This window comes from Pseudorca crassidens, chromosome Y (genome assembly GCF_039906515.1).
Source record: "Pseudorca crassidens isolate mPseCra1 chromosome Y, mPseCra1.hap1, whole genome shotgun sequence".
Lineage (NCBI taxonomy): Eukaryota > Metazoa > Chordata > Mammalia > Artiodactyla > Delphinidae > Pseudorca > Pseudorca crassidens.
The window spans coordinates 20492148-20513357 of record NC_090318.1 but is presented as its reverse complement, the minus strand read 5'-3'; the positions used below and the strand labels follow the sequence as shown (position 1 = coordinate 20513357).

Genomic DNA, 21210 nt, shown 5'->3' with positions numbered 1-21210 from the left:
ACTTGCCACTGGAATACTGATATAGAATTTTCAATTGTACTTTAGGTAGAAGTGAAGAAACAAGGATCATGATTAGCGTGAATTCAGTATCCTGTGTGTTCTAATGGCTAACAGGTTCAGGTTGTCTTTAAGCTTTGTGTTTAAGATAATACTCACTTACATTCATAACGATAAAAAATTCATTAGTATCTCTGCTGCACCTTCATCCTTTGCCTTAAGGGGATAATAAAATAGCTTTATAATGACAAAGTTTGTATTTTAAAGCAGGTGTTTTAGCACCTTCAGCGGTTTTGATTAGATATAAACAAAGCAGAAAGCAGAGCGTTACAATCGTATTAAATAGTTTCCCTTGAGAATAGGTAGGTTGGCTGGGCGGGCTTTGGCTGAGGGCCGGGGGCGGTATTGAGGGGAGGTGTTGGGGGCGGAGAGGTACGTATTTCACTGCAAAAGCTGTAGTCAGTCAGTCCCTAGTAGAAATAACCCTTGAATAGCAAGATAATTTTCGTAATACTTGCACCTTCGAATTTTGATTCCTCACCCTTTTTAAACGGTGCAATCATACGCTTGTGCCATGTTCAGAACTGTGCACGGTGAGGATTACAGCCCAGCGGTACAGCAACGAAATATCCTCGACTTTGGGAAAGCACATTCCCTACTGTGGACGGACAACGGTAGCGCGAATGATCGGTGTGAAACCGGAGGAAATTGTAGAGAGAGCGGCCAGGACCGCGTCAAGCGACCCATGAACGCTTTCATTGTGTGGTCTCGTGATCAAAGGCGAAAGGTGGCTCTAGAGAATCCCCAAATGCAAAACTCAGAGATCAGTAAGCGCCTGGGATACGACTGGAAAATGCTTACAGAAGCCGAAAAGCAGCCATTCTTCGAGGAGGCACAGAGACTACGAGCCATGCACCGAGACAAATACCCGGGCTATAAATATCGACCTCGTCGGAAGGCCAAAGAGGCCACAGAAATCGCTTCCCGCAGACTCTTCAGTACTGTGCAGCCGAATGCACATAGAGGAGACGTTGTACCCCTTCCCATCCAAGGACGGTTGCGCCAAGGCCACACGTTCACGAATGGAAAGCCGGTTAAGCCACTCACAGCCCACGAACATAAGCAGCTCACTCCTGCCACAGGAGCATCGCAGCAGCTGGACAAGCCTGCGCCACAATAGGGTAACACAGGCTACGCAGACCTGCGGACGTCCCCTTTTACTATAGTTCAGAGCCCGAACTTTCTCACGTTTATTTTCGATGCTGGTTTCCTTACTCTCGCTATCAAAGGCCCTATTCATCTCAATTTTACTATTATTTCACCTGTGACTTAATTTCAAAATAAGTCACATAAACATGTTTAACATATAAAGAATTAGGACCTTACAATATGACTGAACCTTTGTTTATGACTGCTTGAAAGAATACTAACTATTAAGAAAGTATCTTAACAGCACTGAAACTGCTTGAATTCAAAGGCCATCTGTTTTTCCTATCGGTGGAAATATTTTCATATCTAATTTTAGTTGTTCCCGAGATTGGCCATTAGATAGGTGTTCGTATATGATAGTAGTCCGGTAATCGTCAGCATAGACAATAGAATTCTCACTCTTTATTTTAAATACTGTAACTCAAAACTATAGTGCTTCGAGAAACACTCACGGATTTATGGTATAGGGAAAAAATGTCGCACTTCGATGGAAATCTTCCTAACTCCTAAACCACTCCCTAATTAGTGAATACATATGTACATTCTATCTTCTTTGACAGTTTATGTTGGGTCCTATTCCCGTTGTGGAAAAACCAGTTTCGCTGCCATTTGCAACTCAATTCCTTCAGTCCGCACCAACTCTGCACGCTTCGACCTCTATTTTGAACCAATTATAACGTCTATCGGGTAAAAAGAAATCTTTAGTTAGCTCCTATGGGACTCACGGTTTCGCCTCTTTTCCGAAGTTTTTCTTTTAGCAATGGCAAGGTACTTGTTTCTATTGCCGCTTAACTATTACGTTCCTGCAAGGAAGAGAGAGGGAGAGAGCGAGGGAAGGAGGGAGAGAGAAGGAGAGGGAGAGAGAGAGAGGGAGGGAGAGGGGGGAGAAAGAGGGGGAGAGAGAGAGGTATCATGTCGAGGATATGAACCATTCAGATTATGGCGGTGAGGTGGGCGATGGGAGGAGGGAGCCCCCCGTCTGGTTAACCTGATGAGATGTCAGTGAAAATATAAGTCAAAGGCATTATAAAATTTGCATACAGGCTAAAGTAGAAAACCTGGCAGTTTGCAAAGAAAAGCATCACTTTTTGGAATAAAAATAAGCCGATGGTCAATACGTATCACATCATATGATATATATCAAAGTCAACTTTCCAATACATATATTCCAAACCTTTAAAAAATACCTCAAACAATAAAACTCAAAACACGAAAATAGTATGTATTAGAATGAAATGTCAGGTTTTTGAAAGAAAGTTCAGGGTAAAAAGGGAGTTATCTTCAAAGACTGACTTGTTCCAGAAACAGTATTTCTTAATCGGAGATTCATGCAGCCCAAATGAGAACTGTACGTTGTAATAACCTTTTAAACAACTGCCTAAACTACCTTGTATTTTAAAATATTTTACATACATTTTTACGTATTTGTGCTTTATGTTTAACACCTCTCTTTCCACGTGTTCAGAAATAACCTCCACTATGACCTTCATCAAAATAGGTTATTTTTCCCTTTCTTGAACCTCAAATAAATGAAAATATAAAATATTATGTCTAGTTTCTTTTGTTTAATATAATGTCGGTCACATTCAGTTGGTTTGCTTTAGAAATTACTGTGTATATTTCATTTTATTTTATTTTTATGGACATGTAATGTCCATAAAAACTTCTGGTTTTAGTCATTACAGATATGACGTCCTTAGTACATTTGTATACCTGTCCATGAGAGAGTATTTACATGAATATCTTCCGAGAATATACCTAGGAAATAAACGGATGCTTTTGCATATTTTTTGCAAGTGTTTGTTTTAGCAAGTATTGATAAGAAGTATTCTTATATTTATAATGAATATTTGCCATATTTTAAAATGCCAACATTTAAAAAAACATTTAATGGTATGAAGTAATAGCATGGCCTCCAGATGCAACCTGGATCTGACTCCTTTCTTTGCCATTTACCAGACCTGACATTGAACTATTTCCTTTACATGTCTGGCCCTCAGTTTCTTCACCTTTAGGTAGCAGTAATAATAAAAATTAATGGTAATAATAAGAATAATAAACAAAAATAAAAGAACAGCTACAAAAACAAAGCCAACCCCATTGGGCTGCAGGGAAGACTCTATAAGTGAAGGTGTATGCTGGTTCAGTGAGTAAAAGTATATAAAGTATTAAAAACAAAACTAAAGATTATTAAAAAACTAGTTGGTAATGATAATAATGATAACAAAATAACAAGAACAAAACACACCCGCTGAGATACTATGAAGACTAAATAAGTGAAGGTATATAGTATGCTGGGAGTGAAAATACACATAGTTCTTAGAACAGAGGTAAGCACTGGTAACAAACTAACAACTGATGATAGTAATAATAACAAAATATCAGTGACAACCTACCTCAGTGGGATACAGAGAGGACTAAATTACTTAAAGATGTATAGGCTTCAAGGAGTAAATGTATTTCAAGTACTTAGAACAGATGTAGGCATTGGCAAAGAACTAAATAGTAAAAATGATAACCAAAAATAAAAAGAACAAAAAATCTCCTACTTCACTGAGGTGCTGTGAAGACTGAAGAAACTAAGGGGCATAAAGATGTAGAGTAAATATATTTAACATACTTAGAGGTCGACATTATTAGAGTACTATTAATAGTAATGGTGACGATGACAGTGATAATGATAATAATAATGATAACAACAACAAAACCTCCTCACTGGGATGCTATGAGACTAAATAAGTAAAGGTATATAAGATTCAAGGAGTAAATATGCAAAGTACTTAGAACAGAGGATGGCATTAGTAAAGAAGTAATTAGTAATAATTGCAAAAATTAATAATAACAAAAAACAACCAAACCTACTTCAGTGGGACACTGGGAAAACTAAATACATTAAAGTATATATGATTCAAAGCTAGAGGCTAGAGGCTCAGATTTTTAAAGAACTAACTAATAGTAATACTTAAAAAACAATGATACCACTGGGATGCTGTGAAGATTAAATAAGTTCAGGTGTACAGGGTGCGATGAGTAAAGGTACACAATGTACTAAGAACAGAGGTCAGCATTGGTAGAGAACTAACCAATAATAACAATAGCAATAGTAATAATAATAATAGTACTAAGATAACAACAAAACATACTTCAGTGGTATGCTGTGAACACTAAAGAAATTAAGATGAGTAGGATTCAATGCATAAATGTATATAAAGTAGTAAGAACAGAGGTCAAGATTAGCAAAGGCTAAGTTGTAATGAAATCATGATGATGATAAACAAAGAAAACCTACTACATGGGTGCTGTGAAGTCTACGTGAGTGTGTAGAGGAGTCAATGAATAAGTGTATTGAAGTACGTAGAACAGAGCTTGGCATTAATAAAACACTAACTAGTAACAACAACAATAATAATAATACATAATGAAAACAAACAAAAATATATCATTGGGATACTATGAAAGATTTAGTAAGTTAAGGCATATAGGGACTGAATGAATAAACGTGTCTAAAGAACTTAGAAAAGAGGATGGCATTAGTAAAAAGACAAGTAATAATAATAAGGACTATTAATAATAAAAATACAAATAACATAATACCTACCTCACTCATTGAATATGTTAAAGTGTATAGGACTGAATGAGTTAATATATCAAACTACTTAGAAAAGAGGTCAGCATTAGTAAAGAACTAACTAGTAATAGTAAACAATAATAATAATATAACCAAAAACAAAACAAAACAAAATCTACCTATCTGGGATGCTGTGGAGACTAAATTAGTTAAGGTGTGTAGGATTCAATAGGTAAATGTACCCAAAGGGCTTACAACAGAGTCTGGCATTAGTAAAGAACAAAGTGGTAATAACGACAACAACAACAACAATTATAACAACAAAACATACCTCAATGGTATTTTGTAAAGATTAAAGACTATAGCATTCCAGGATTATAGAATTTGATAAATGTATTGAAGTAGTTAAAGACAAGCATTAATTAAAAAAAAAACTAACTAAATTAATGCATATAGAAATGAATGAATAAGTATTTATAAAGTACTAGAACAGATGTCAATTTTCTAAAGAGCTAACATATATATATATATATATATAAATAATAATAAAATAACAACATCAAGGCTTCCCTGGTGGCGCAGTCGTTGGGAGTCCGCCTGCCGATGCAGCGGACGTGGGTTCGTGCCCCGGTCCGGGAGGATCCCACGTGCCATGGAGCGGCTGGGCCCGTGGGCCATGGCCGCTGAGCCTGCGTGTCCAGAGCCTGTGCATCCGGAGCCTGTGCTCCACAACGGGAGAGGCCGCAGCAGTGAGAGGCCCGCATACCGCAAAAAAAAAAAACAAAAAAAACAACATCAAAACCTACCTCACTGGCATACTGTAAAGACTAAATAAGTTAAGGTTTATAGGATTCAAACCGTAAATATATGAAAGTAATAAAGAACTAACTATAAAGAATAATAACAAATTATTACTGATAACAATAAAATAACAATAAAACCTACTGTGTGAGATCTGTGACAACTAAGTAAGGTGTATAGGGCTGAATGAGTAAATGTATGCACAGCACTTTCAACAGAGGTCAGCACTAATAAAAACCAACTGGCAATAAAAATAATAAAACAAAAATAATAAAAAACAACAAACTCTACTTCACTGGGATGCTGTGAAGAGTAAATAAGCTAAGGTGTATAAGAGTGATTGAATGAGTCCATCTATATAAGTACTTAGAACAGAGGTTGGCATCAGTAAAGAACTGACTGGTAATATTAGTTTTCATTATTAATAAGAAGAAAGAAGAACAATAGCAAAACCTTCCTAACTGGAATCTGTGAAAACAAAATATTTTAAAGTGTATAGGAGTCAATGAATAAATGTATACTAAGTACTTAGAATAGAGATCAGCATTAATAAAGAATTCCCCAGTAACAATAATAATAATATAACAACAAAAAAACCTACCTCAGTGGGATACTTTGAAGATTAAAAAGTTTACGTGGATAAGGGCTCAATGAGTAAGTGCATGTAACATACATAGAAGTCGTCTACCTTACTAAGGAACTAACTAGTAATAATGATTGCGATTAATAATATGAAAAAACAAAAAGGAAACTACCTTAACCCTAGGCCGTGAAGACTAAATAAATTAAAGTACCTAAATTCAATGAGTAAATTTACATAAAGTACATAGAACAGAGATCAACATTATTAAAAATAACTAGTAATAATAACAATAATAGTGATAAATAAAAACAAACAAAACCTACGTCACTGGGATACTGTAAAGTCTAAATAAGTTAAGGTGTATAATTCAATGATTAAATGTTTATAGCATATCAAGTCAGAGTTCAGGTTTACTAAAGGACTAACTGGTAATAATTTTAATGAAAATGGTATAATAATAATAACAAAAGGAAGAAAAAAAACCACATCACTGGGATGCTCCAGAGGCTAAATAAGTTAAGGTATACGAGGATTTAATGAGGAAGTGTATATAAAGTGATTAGATGGAGGCTGGCGTTATCAAAGAACAAGCTAGTATTAATAATAATAAAATGACAACAACAAAAACAAAAGAAAAACTTACCTCTCTGGGATAGTGTAAAGGCTACATAACTTAAGGTGTACAAAGGTTCAAACAGTAAATTATATAAAGTACCTAGGACAAGGTCGACATTTACAAGAACTAAGTATTAATATTGATAATTGTAAGAAAGACAGTGGAGGTGGGTCTCCAAGATGGTGGAGGAGTGAGATGTGGAGATCACCTTCCTCCCCACAAATACATCAAAACTACATCGACACGGGGAACAGCTCCTACAGAACACCTACTGGACGCTGGCAGAAGACCTCAGACTTCCCAAAAGGCAAGAAACTCCCCATGTACTTGGGTAGGGCAAAAGAAAAAAGGAAAAACAGAGAAAAAAGAATAGGGATGGGACCTACGCCACGGGGAGGGAGCAGTGAAGGAGGAAAAGTTTCCACACACTAGGAAGCCCTTCACTGGCGGAGGTGGGGGAAGCTTCGGAACCTCGGAGGAGAACACAACAACAGGGTTGTAGAGGGCAAAGTGGAGAGATTCCGGCACAGAGGATTGGTGCCGACCAGCACTCACCAGCCTGAGAGGCTTGTCTGCTCACCCACCTGGGTGGATGGTGGCTGGGAGCTGAGGCTCGGGCTTTAGAGGTCAGATCCCAGGCAGAGGACTGGGGTTGGCTGCGTGAACAAAGCCTGAAGGGAGATAGTGCATCACAGCTAGCCATGAGGGAGTCTGGGAAAAAGTCTGGATCTAAGAGTCCAGCCCTAAGGGCCAAGAGACCATTGTTTCAAGGTGTGCGAGGAGAGGGGATTCCTTCCCTGTCTGCCCACGGAAGGCAGAGCACTGCCTAAACCAGCTCGAGAGATGGGTGCGTGCTGCGGCTACCAGCGCGGACGCCAGAGACGGGCATGAGACACTAAGGTTGCTGCTGCAGCCACCAAGAAGCCTGTGTCCTAGTACAGGTCACTATCCACACCTCCTCTCCCGGGAGCATGTGCAGACCACCACTGCCAGGGTCCCGTGATCCAGAGACAACTTCCCCGGGAGAACACACGGCGTGCCTCAGGCTGGTGCAAAGACACCACAACCTCCACTGCCGCAGGCTCGTCCCGCATTCCAATTATGTCTACTCTACCCCACCCTCCCCCCAGCCTGAATGAGCCAGAGCCCCCTAATCAGCCACCGCTTTAACTCCATCCTTTCTGGATAGGAACAGAAGCCTGAGGGCAACCTACACACAGAAGTGGGGCCAAAACCAAAGCTGAACCCCAGGAGCTGTGAGAACAAAGAAGAGAAAGGGAAATTTCTCCAGGCAGCCTCAGGAGCAGCGGACTAAATCCCCACAATCAACTTGAGGTACCCTGCATCTGTGGAATATCTGAAGAGACAAAAAATCATCCCAAATTGAGGAGGTGGACTTTAGGAACAACGGTAGACTTGGGGTTTGCTGTCTGCGACTGACTTGTTCCTGATTTTTATGTTTAACTTAGTATAGATTTTAGTGCTTGTTATCATTGGTGAATTTGTTTTGTTGCTCTCTCCTTCTTCTTTTAATTACTCTTTAATTTTAATATTTTAATTATTTAATTTATTTATTTATTATCATTTTTTCTTTCCTTTTTTCCCACTTTTCCTCTGAGCCGTGAGGCTGACAGCGTCTTGGGGCTCTGGCCAGGTGTCAGGCCTGAGCCTCTGAGGTGGGAGAGCTGAGTTCAGGACATTGGACCACCAGAGACTTCCCAGCCCTAAATAATATCAATTGGCAAGGGCTCTCCCACAGATCTCCATCTCAACGTTAAGACCCAGCTCCACCCAATGGCCAAAAAGCTCCAGTGATGGATGCCCCATGACAAACAACTAGCAAGACAGGAACACAACCCCAGTCATTAGCAGAGAGCCTGCCTAAAATCATACTAAGTTCACAGACACCCTAAAACACGCCACAGGATGCAGCCCTACCCACAAGAAAGACAAGATCCAGCCCCACCCACCTGAACACAGGCACCAGTCCCCTCCACCAAAATGCCTACACAAGCCACTGAAACAAACTTACCCACAGGGACAGACACCAAAAACAACGGGAACGACGAACCTGCAGCCTGCGGAAAGGAGACCCCATATTCTCCATAGTTCTCTCACTATGGAGAACAGTATGGAGGTTCCTTAAAAAACTACAAAGAGAACTACCATATGACCCAGCAATCCCACTGCTGGGCATATACCCTGAGAAATCCATAAAAAGGCAGAGTTAAGCAGAGTATCATTTCGGTGTTTAGAGAATGATTCAGGTGTTGAGCCAGAGCATTGCTTAAAAGTTTTCTTTTTTTTCCTTCATACCATTCATAGTAATCCAGAATAGATTCATCCAATCTTTGCTTGCACTGTTGAATCTCTGTCCAGTGTACGTTTTTTGGAAAAAGCTCTGGGATAATTTCGAGTAATTTCTGAGCTAATTCCTTGCATTCAGTGTGAGCCTCTGGAGTATGTAATTCCAAATCCATTATGGGGCATTTCCATTCTGCCTTCTCTATCCATTCCCTTTCTTTGCTTTCAGAACTAATAGCTGTATTAATAGATATAGGTCTGAAAACCCGGGCTCGTAGGTCTGGATGGTTAATTCAAATTCCTTAGCAATTCCCCATGGATCCTGACTTGGATCGGGAAATTCCTTAGGCAAGGATCTAAGTTCTGTTTGGGTCGAGGGTGTGTACGTAAGCACTGAGGATGATTCATCTCTCCCTGTCATAGGTTTCTCATTAAAGGGAGCTATAATCACTTCTGACTTTTTATCCTCCTTTGCTGGGGAGAGGGGAGCAGCAGGGGGTGGAAGAGCTGGAAGAGGGAAAGAGACGGCATCTGGGCCGGGCAGTTCAGACAGAAGAGGACCCATGGGAGGGCCAGAGGGAGAGACTGAGTCAGAGACAGAGGGCTGGTAACCTTCTTTAGTTCTGATATAGTTTCAAGAATTTACTCTATCATTTCCTCTTTTAGAAGCTTCTGAATACCAATCAAAGTTAGCATTCCATTCAGTCTGTTTGGTCTTATGGCTGGCAATTTCTAACTGTGCGTGCAAAAATGTCAATTTTGGAATATCAAAAGAACCACAGTTTTGTCATTTTAGGTTGATATCTCCTTTAGTATAATTTCCCCAATTAAGTAGGTACTTGCAGGTATGAGTTTTTGTACATACATAAACCTGGCTGAGGTACTAGTCAGAAGCTGGCTTTCTGTCACCCCTTGTTTCTGTGTTTGAGAGGCTCTATTTCCCAGTTTAAAGTTGAATTTGTCAGGGATAAAAAAACACTAGTGAAATTGTGTGGTGGGCCAGTGTGTTCTTTGTGAGCTAAACTCCTCTAGGCATCACCCTAGAGTCGTTTCAGCCCTCTTAGGTTTCTCAGTTTCTCCCTTTGGTGTTCTAAGGTCACAACAGGTGCTTGGATCACTGAACATAATCACTGATTATGTTCACTAATCTACAGAATGCTAATGTAAAGGACAGTTCATAATTTCTTACTTCTTAGTTTTCACAAGAAATTAAGCTTTTAATAGCTGAGGATTTTAATTTAAACACGTAATTAAAGCTAATAGAAATAATAAAGGAAACATTTCAGTCTACAGTGTTTTAATTAATGAGTGGGCTTCCCTATGGGACCACTGCACGGTATGAGGATGCTGCTTCCACCACTCCCATAAATTTCTCAGTCGCCTGAGAAAGCCATAACCACCAGAAGAAATCTTGTCCCTTTTCTTCAGAGCAAAAAAGCTCCTATGTAATATCTTCACTCTTATGCCAACAAGTTCTATTAAGGCAGTCAAATTGAGGAAAAGCACTCAGCCAAGACCACTCAGTCTCCTACAGCTGAGCAAACCCTGATATCTTTCAACCAGGCCCGGGCGCCCAGTACCTTTCACCTGGGTGGGTATTTGCAGTATCTTTCAACTGAGCCCCACCCAGAGCTTTCCACTCAGTGGGTATTCCCCTGGAGTCTTTCAACCAGGCTCCCCACCACCACCGCCTTCCCCACCACCAACCCAATGTCTTTCATCTGGGTAGGTATTTTCCTGGTATCTTTCAACCAGGACCCCCACCCCCAGTAACTTTCAACTGGGAGGGGACACATACCTGCTATACACCACCAAATAAAACTCAGGATCATCAACAAATACAAGAAGTCTAAGAACAAGGAGAGACTTACCCAAATTTTTCTGGACTCTCTGAGGAGGTGGATGAGCAGAAGGGGCCTTTGTTGGTACCATGTTTCCGTTTCCTTATAGGGTTCAAGTGAAGGAGAAAAGTCCACACTGGGTCCTTTCTTCATGGTTGCCATAAAGCTGTCAACTTTAAAAGAATGCACAATGTGAGAGTTGTGAGTCAATTTTTATTTGGGGCAAAATAAGGACTATTGCTCCAGAGACAGCATTTCAGATAGTTCTGAGAAACTGCTCCAAAGAAGTAGGGTGGAAGGTCAGTATATATGTGATTTTGGTGAAGAGGGAGTACATACAATCGAGCACATATTTGTTTTTGCAGAAGATTTCTGCTAGTGTCGTGAAGGTTAATGCTAGGCACAAGGAGCAGTTGTCACCATGAAGGATTTTAGTGCTTTTCTAGATATGAGGATATACAAGATTTGGGCTCATAAAATCTTCTTCTGAAAATATCTAACTATCTGAAGATTTCTTCTGCCAGTTTTCCCAGAGCACAGAGTGCCTCATTTCTGCTCTCCACCCTGAAATACTTTCAGGGGGTGTTGAAAATCAGCAGCTACAGGACCACATGACTTATTCCTTGTAGAGGTAGTTGGCAAGTGCCAATTTGTTGTTGACAATAGTAACAACAACAACAATAAGACTGACCTCACTGGGATGCTTTGAAGACTACATATGCTAAAGTGTATTAGATTCAATGACTACATGTATATAAGGTACTTAAAGGAGATGTCGGCATTAGTAAAGGACTAGCTACTCACTGTCATTATTACCATGAGAATAATTGCTCCGTGTAGAAAACTATTTTAGTGGAAGAGTCATGTAAATATCTATCACTCATTTATTTGAATAGATATTCATTAACTATTGAACCAGTGATATGAAGTGTCACTTTATCATTCCCTCCATTTTCTGTGTGTACATAGATCTGCTTCTGGCTCTCTTAGGATACCCCCAAACTATACAGATATCTTTTAGGAGGATTCTAATGTTTTAATTAATTTAATTAATATTTTGTCTCATATTGGGTTACATTAAAAAAAAAGTATAATCTACATGACCTATCATGCACAGAGTCTTAAATTTCCAGGTTGATGAGTTTTAAGAAACACTTATACCTGAGTTATAACCCAGTTAGGTTCCCTGTGTTATTTTGCAGTCAGTTTCCCCTATCAATGGCATAATTTCTATCATGAGAGACTAGTTTTGCCTGAGCTTGATATGAACAGAACCACACAATTCGTATTTCACTGAGCTTAAAGTTTGTGTGAATCTACAGCAGTTTATGAAAACTGTTGCTGATGGAAGTTTGAGTTGTTTTCAGTTTGAGGGTTTTATTAATACTTGCCGTGAAAAGTGGAGTTCAGGTCTCCAAGTAAACAGTTTACCTGGACCAACACCTTGGAGTGAAATTTCTGGGTCATGGGGGAGTGGTAGTGTTAACTTTGTAAGAACCTTCCCAAGAATTTCCAGACTGTATGCACTATTTCATATTTCCACCAGCAATGTATGAGGTTTCAATACCTGCTCACCAGAATGAGTGGCAAAATTTGGAATTGTTGGTCGCTTAAATTCTAACCTTAAAAGTGAGGGTGTGTAGTGATATTTAGGATAGTCATAAACTTAATGCTTTATTTTCCTCTAGGGCAAGTATTCCCTCATTGCTCTTCCTCCTTGGAATTTCTAGGTTATATTCAGTCTCCTTTTTTGTCTTGTTTTGTTTTAATCTTATTGTGGTTCTTCAAAATCTCTATGCTGATTCAAATGATCAGTAAATTCTGCTTTTTTCTTTTTTTTTTGATTGAGACAATGCAAAATGGGTAGATTAAGTCAGAGAGATTAACAAAATGACAGGAGTATAATGTGTAAACAAAAGGAGTTCTAAGCTGCGGTTGGGTAGCATTTAAAGGTGTTCTTCATGTTTGTTCAGGACCTTTTTGTGAGACTACAGAACAATAAAATTTCTTCTTCCTTTATTGTCAAATGGAGCAAGGGATTTTTGTTCTTCATTTTCCTTAGAGTATTTCCTGTAGAAAATTTTTAATTTTTTTCTCTGTTCTGTTGAGATGTAGGTAAATTTTTAAGAGCTAAATAAGTCTCTTGGCAACATGATGATCCAGAAAAGTCTCTCTTAATGGCCTTGGAAATGAACCTTTCAAATGAGGACATCAGTGAAAATAGTGCCTTGAAGTTCCCTTGGATGTACCCTAAGCACCTTGCTTTAAGCTATAAAAGTCTGTTTGTCATAGAGATAGGAGAAATTTCCTTTAGACAAAGGTAATTTTCTTCCCCCCCTTAACATTTGGTATGATTAAGTGTTTTGAAATGTTGAACAGAGGTTCAGTTCAAAAGCCAACACTGGACGTTTAAACCCATTTCCAAACTTAGGGATTTTGTTTGCTGAAATAAAGACAGTAAAAATAAGAATATTTAGGGTTGATGTTGCATGTTATGGTATTGGGCCTAACCTGAATTCTCTTAATGTCAACCAAAATAATTTTTGACTGTGTAAGTTTGCTTCCACTTGTTGTGATGTGAAAAAGCTCCTTTTCATTAAGAAAAAAAAAGAAACATTAAAAAATACTTGAAATTGATTAATTTTTAGCATTTACTCATTATGGTAAGAAATACATTTGTTCTTGCTCCACAATGAAAATACTCTAAAGAAGATTCAGAAAAGTTTCAAATCTTGTTTAACACTAGGATATTAATCAAATTATTTCCCCCCTTAGATCTCTTTATTTCATCACATCAACATTTTGAAAAAAGAACCATTAAATTGCTTCTTAGTGGTTGCCATGTGAAACTCTGATCATAAATATGATTTAAAATGTTTTTCTCAAATTTAAGCAACCTTAGAATCTACTTAATCCTCTCATTATTTGGATTTAGTTTCAACAACCACACTAACTTGGCAAACAATAAATATGGGGTTTGTTGGGGGGACTCTCAAAGAAGGCAGCCCCTATTAATAACAAAGGCAATTTTTTCACACTTGCTTTTACCCCGAACCTGTACAGATATTTTTCAGAAGAAAAGACAGGGGTTCCCCCTCTCCACCCCCAGAGATATTTCAATTAGCATTTTATATTAAGTCCACCAAAGTGTCTCCAAGCATGAAAGTAATTTAATTTTAAGGTTATAGCTTTTATAAAATGCACCTCGCCAATGCCAAAACCATTTCTTTAGTGGATAATTACTTTCAGTCAACTGCAATTGATACACAAATTTAGTTGTGCCCTTTCTGTTCTTTGTGTAGTTACAAACACCTTGGAGACCACCTCCCACTCATGTTTGTTTCTCAATCTATCATGGAGGTGACATTGTACAAGGAGATGGTGGGTTTGGGCTTCTTTGAACTGAGCATACGGTGCCTTTCTCAGAGTAAGCTCAAAGCAAGTAAATGCAAGCTTAATCACTTGTGTGCCTCTGGATGAAATAATAATGGAAATATAGGAGGTTTGCTGAGTAAGAATTCACTAAGGTAAATGAATTAAGAATGGTAGGATAGGTCTTCCCTGGTGGGACAGTGGTTAAAAATCACCTGCCAATGTGGGGGACACGGTTTTAAGCCCTGGTCGGGGAAGATCCTACATGCCGAGGAGCAACTAAGCTCATGTGCCACAACTACTGAGCCTGAGCTCTGGAGCCCAAAAGCCACAACTGCTGCAGCCTGCACGCTTAGAGCCCGTGGTCCGCAACAAGAGAAACCATAACAATGAGAAGCCCATGCACCACAGTGAAGGGTAGGCCCCACTCGCTGCAACTAGAGAAAGCCCATGCGCAGCAACAAAGACCCAACTCAGCCAATAAATAAATAAAAAGACATTATTAAAAAAAAAAGGAATGGTAGGATATACAAATCATTGTGAATTACTTGAGAAAAAAAAGAACATTTGAATTCAAATGCAAAACCAAACTCTTAGAACACAATTTCCCTGTAGGAAAATGAGGCAAATAGTGCTTACTGACATTTAGACTTTCATCCAAAGTGTAACTAAGATTTTACTGTCCTTTTTCGATCACCCTTTTCTTTAATAAATCAGGATTTTTTTTTTTACAATCCAAATCTAAGGCTTTAGTATTAATTAAAAATTGTCTTACAAGTAAGTCAATCCAATTTTCATGTAAAGTGTTGTAGTAAATGAATGATTCATTAAAAAAAATCTTTGCCTCTCAGCTGTAATTTGATGAAGGGTGAGATAATAATGTTTTTCTTAGATGGATTGTTTAAGTGTTAGAATTATATTCGTAGTTAAGTAATACACTGAACCACAAAGGCATTTTTCACATTCCAAATATTACATTACATATATGTTTAACATTTTTTTAAATGTGAATTTGATGTTACAGAATAAAAAGAGAATCCTTTAAAAAACTGTTCCCTAGAGATACCATTATAAAAAGTGTTCATGAACATATTACACAGATATATGACCCTACTTACTGTGCGTTCTGTCCTGTAATTTGCTGCTTTTCAATTTTGATTTTTACATATACACAGACACACCATCTTTCCATAATTTGCCATAAACTTGTTAGCATCATTAATATATATTTTATTTCATTACTTTTAAACTTTTCCATATGAAATAATTTCAAACTTTCAGAAAAGTTGTAAGACTACCGCAAACTAAAAAAAGAAGCTGTGTGCCCTTAACTAGTTTCAAAAATTGTAAACATGTCAATGCATTTGCATTAATGTTTTCTTTACATGAGTATACATATTATAAGTTTTTCCATGGAAACTTTTCATAAGTTGCATACATCATGATTCTTTACCCCTCAATATTTTAGTTTGCATTCAAGACAAAATGACAAAAGACCACAGTTCAGTAATTAAATTCAGCAAAGTTAACATTCAAATATCTCTAACTGCTATTCAGATGGGACTGAGGCAGGAAAGACAGGGCTGGGCCCAAGGACAGCTTCCTCATGTACAGGAATTAAGGCAGAAGGCAAAGCTACCTCCTTGCTTTGCACTTAATGAGGTCAAGATGCATGGAGGCATTGCATCTAAAACAGAAATTTTGTAGCATCTGAGCAAGAAACTCAGACCATGGAAACCATGGAACATGAACAGTAAAAACGCACAGGCTGCTGATGACCCTGTACGACCTTGCATGTGTGGCGCTCAAGCCGTAAAGGAAAACGGCTCTAAGAGTGCATGTTTGGGTGGGTTGAAGATATAAATGCTTAGGACTGGGGATGGATGCAAGCTGGTGCAATCCAGGCCACACCTCAACCCTACCCTCAATGAATGTCCCACCCCGATCAAAAAGACCCCACCCATTCAAAGGGCTAAAAATAACATAAAAGGGGATTCAAAAACGCTCCAGGATGTCTCTCACTCCTAAGGACAATCTCACTCTTTTCTATTTCCTTTTGCTTCTGCCCTGAATAAACTGCTTCTCTGTTCTCTGCTCCTCAGCCTCAGTGGTGTGTGTGTGTGTGTGTGTGCGCGCGCGTGTGTGTGTGCGCGTTTCCCTCTGTATTCCTCACCGAAATTCTTTTTCCACGAGTTGAACGAGAACCTGGACTTTTGATAAAGCTTTCCAGTACCAGGACCAGTTAGATAAAATTTACCTCCGATAATAACATTTTTCTGGGAACAATTCCCAATTTTAATTCTCCCAGGTATTTGAGAGGGGGACATTTTTTCTTGTACCCACAGGGTCTCCATTGCCTTCAGGTCAAAACAATCCCCATGCAAAAGTGGCATATCTTGGGGAGGTTGCTTCTGAACCCCTACAAAGGGAAAACATCTAATCACTAAATATCTGCTTTTCTTGTCCTCATCCTGGGAATGGCCCTCCTATCCATGGCAGCCCCGGGACCCTATCTCTTTTCTTTGCTCAGAATGGTAAGTTGTCTTACATCACTTAAATTATTCAACCAGGAAAATAACCAAATTGCTGTATGGGAAAGGAAAAATTTCCCCTTCCCAATAGCAGATAGCCCCCCAGTTTGGGTTTGTGTGATGTTTCCTCAAGGTTAGATTCAGTTATGAATTCTTGACACAAATATTACAAAAGTGTTAATGTATCATTTGCAATCTATGTCACTTGGCCAGTCACTTAGTTAAGGGGGTGCCCACTGAGTGTTCCTCACTAAGGCTAGTATTTTTCTTTTATAACTAATAGAGTATTTGTGGTGAGATCATTTGAGTCCATTTTCACCCATGATTAGGCACTCCTTGGTGATTCATGCTTGCCCTTTGGCAAAAATAAGCAACTTCATGCATAACTTCTTGTTTCCTTTCTTTCTTACACAAAAGGTATGGATATGCTCAAACTGTTTTTCACTCTGGGTGTATCCTGGTAATAACCCTAAATCAGTTCAGAGAGTTGAGAGCCATCTTCCTCACTCTGTTTTATCACCACATGTACTTCATGGTCAATACAAATAGTGCTGTATTAAATAACCATAGGAAGTTGTAGAGGTGAGTCTTCAGGGTAAATTTCCAGAAGCAGGATTGCTAAATCAAAGAGTAAATGCATATGTACTTGTATCAAGTGCTGGTAAATCCCACACCACTTTGCATTTCCATCAGCAGAGTTTGAGACTGTTGGTTCACCCACAGCCTCGCCAGATGCATATGTTGTCAGGTTTTTGAAATTCTGTCAGTAGAATAAGTGAGAAATCATATCTCAGTGTGTGTGTGTGTGTGTGTGTGTTTAATTGAAGTTCTCCTATTTCGAGTGAGGTTCCATGACCTTTTCCTATATCATGAATAACATTAACGGCCTTGTATGTATAATATGCATGTTATGTGCTCTTATTATATTTTCAAATGACAATTGAGTTATCTTAGTACTATTATTAAAATGTCCATTTTTATACCCAGAGATTTGAAATTTGCACGTTTTGGGGTGGAGTTTTACACTTTTCATTCTGTTCCACTAAAAAATTGTTTACATCATTTTACTTTCTTTCTATTCATGTGTAACTACCAAATGTTCAGTTGTACAGTCTTTGGATTGTGCTTGAGAAGTAGCAGGACTAATTTCTTCCAACCCCTCACACTTTCTCGAAGCTTTCCTTTTTCATTTATTTTGCTGTTACTCTTACATGTTTACTTTCTTGTCTCCTCAGAATGCTCTTCAGTGAGGTCTTCTTTTTTCTCAGTTGTGGTAAAATATACGTAAAATAAAATTATCTGTTTCAATCCTCTTTTCATTTCTTTTCTTGTTTTCATGTGATACTTAACAAAAATATTATTAGTTAGACATTTTCAAGTGTACAGTTCAGTGGCATTAAGAACATTCACCATGTCTTACAACCATCACTACCATCCATCTCCAAAAATTTTTCATCATCCTAAACAGAAACTCTTTACTCATTAAATGAGCACACCAAGTTGTCCCCAAGTTAGCCCACTGTAACTTCTATTGTACTTTCTGTCTCTGTGATTTTGTCTATTCTATGCACCTTGTATATGTGAAATCATATAATGTTTGTCTTTTTGTGTCTGGCTTATTTCACTTAGCAAAAGGTTTGCAAGTTTCATCCATGTTATAGGCTATGTTCAATTTTTTTTATTTTGAAAGCTGAACCAATTATCCATTTTATCCATTCAAAGACACTTGGGTTGTTTCCACCTTTTGTCTATTGTGAATCATGCTGCTATGCACATGGTCACATAAGTATCTGTTTGAGTCTCTGCTTTTAATGCTTTTGGGGATACATCTAGAAGTAAGATGGCTGGATTATAATGGTTATTTCTATGGCTAACTTCTCATGGGACCACTGTGCTGTTTTCTGTAGCAGCTATACCATTTTATATTCCTAGTAGCAGTGCACAAAGTTTCCAATTTCTCCACAGTCTTCCCAGCAAATGTTATTTTCCTTTCTTAGTATTATTTTTCTTTCTTTTTAAATAATAGATATCCTAATGGCTGTATAGTGGCATCTCATCATGCTTTTGATAGGCATTTCCCCAGTGACTAGTGATTATGAGTAACTCTCCACGTAGAAGGAGAGCAGAATATTCTACCTCAAAATATATCACTTAGGCATGTGGATTATTTTGAGCTGAATGCAATCAAGACCCAGCTGACTCCAGAAAAGCTTCTTCTGTCTCCCATAACTGCCTCAAAGAATTTAGACAGAGGGTCTGGCCCAGAAATAAATAGGAGGCCTGGCCCAGAAAGAGAGTTACTATCAGAGTCAGCTTTTTTCTTATCTGGAAGACTTATCTGCCTGGTAGGCAGTTATCTCATTACAAACATCTGCTCTTCTCATCTTCCTGTGAATTGCCCTTTGTAACCCCAGATCCCTGTAACTTTCCTTATCTCAGGATGGCATTAAGGACATTCACAGTGTTGTACAACCATAGCCTCAATTGCCTGACTGCCTTTGAGTCTATTTTTATGGGGCTCCTGTATATATGCAATTAAATTTGTTTTCCTCTGCTAACTTCTTTTATGTCCATTTAATTATTAGACCAGCCAAAGAACCTAGAAGGGAAGAAAGGAAAATTTTTCCTCCCCTACAGAACTGAAGTCATTGGTTTTAAACCTCTCTTCTTCCTCTGAGGTGTTTAAAGACACAAATTTCTTTATTAGTCTTGCTTTGCCTGAACCCCACAAATGTTGATATGTATTACGATTATGATTCAGTTAGCAATATTTTCCATATTTTCCTTGTGATTTCTTCTTTGGCTGTGGATTATTCAGAAAAGTGTTCTTAATTTTCAATATTTTGTTCAAAAAAACTTTATTGTTATTGACTTCAAGTGTGATTGTATTGTAGTCAGAAACATACTCTAAGATTTCAGTCTTTTGAAATTGACTGAGTTTTAAAAATCTTTAAATGATTGCACATATTTTGATTTCAGATTTGGTGTTTTATAAATGTCAGTTCTGTCAAGGTATGGATAATGGTGCTTAGAATTTGCTTATCTTTACCATACGATGTGCCTATATTTGACCTATCTTTTTTTCAGTTGGCAGTACTAAAACCTCCTATTGTGTGCATTTATCTATTTTTCTTATTTGGTCTGTCATTTTTTAAATACATATTTGGACACACAGGTATTAAGTATATCAGCCTTGATGGTTTTTATATCTTCCCCATGAATGGACTCTTATCTTGGAAATACTCTTTCTCCTGAATTTATTTCATCTGAAATTAACATAGCTACTGAGCCTTTTTTTGTTTGTTTGGTTTTGCCCTAATGAGGCGAAATCCATGCAAAAATCCACAGCATTTTACAATGTACATTTCATTGTCTCTTTCTAGTAGCTTCAAACATTTTCATCACCCCCTGAAGTGACCTTGTACCCATTAAGTAGTCACTGTCCATCTCTCCTCTCCCCTTGGTCCAGGCAATAACTAATCTACTTTGTTTCTATGAATTTGCCTATCTGCATATTTCATACACATAGAATCATTCAGTATGTATCCTTCTCTTTCTGGCTTTCTTTACTTAAGTATAATGTTTTTGAGGCTCATATACATTGTAGCATGTATTCAAACTTCATTTCTTTCATGGCTGAAGAATATTCCATTGTATACATCTACTATATTTTGCTCATCTATTTGTCAGTCAATTCATGTTTAGGCCCTTCCTTCCTTTTGTCTTGTGAGTACTTCTGTTGTAAACATTTGTGTACAAGTATTTGTTTGAGTGCCTGTGTTCAGATTGGGGGGGTATATACTGTTGTACAGTTGGTTTAAGGATGGCCCCCATGACACTGGCCAAATGTTGTTGACTTTTTCATAACATGGTGAGGCAGTTAGCTCAAAAGCCCACTGGTGCCAAACTCAAGTTTTAACACACCCAGGTGTTTTAAATACAGCCAAATAGTAATATTTTTTAGCAGTATTTTTTTTTTCTGCTTTGCATACCTCGTGAAAGAGTGCACTGCTAATCTGTACTATCTGCTAACCATATGCTAATATAAGACAACAGTTGGGGCTGTAAAATAGTTGTAAACCATCACTGCCCTTTGGAACTCCCTAACTCAGACTCTCTTTGCTGTGTTGTTGATATCACCTAGACACATAAACTCCCTCTGATTCCCCCTCCTCCTCAGAATTCCCTCTATTGCTGGTGCCCAACACCATTGTCTCTTCAATGTCTTAAGCTGTGAGGGACTGACTTCCTGTCAAAATGCCATGTAGGACTTCCCTGGTGGTCCAGTGTTAAGACTCCATGCTCCCAATGCAGGGGCCCAGGGTTCAATCCCTGGTCTGGGAACTAGATCCCACATGCCACAACGAAGATCCCACACGGGGCAGCAG

At 38.3% G+C, this 21210-nt stretch overlaps 1 protein-coding gene across 1 annotated transcript; it reads left to right on the top strand.

Annotated features, from left to right (window-relative positions):
* The first annotated feature begins 571 nt into the window (after positions 1 to 571).
* LOC137217818 (sex-determining region Y protein-like) lies at positions 572 to 1223 on the top strand. The gene is given in 2 exon segments (XM_067724782.1): positions 572 to 958; positions 960 to 1223. Coding segments are annotated over 2 exon segments (651 nt in total).
* Positions 1224 to 21210: the final 19987 nt, after the last annotated feature.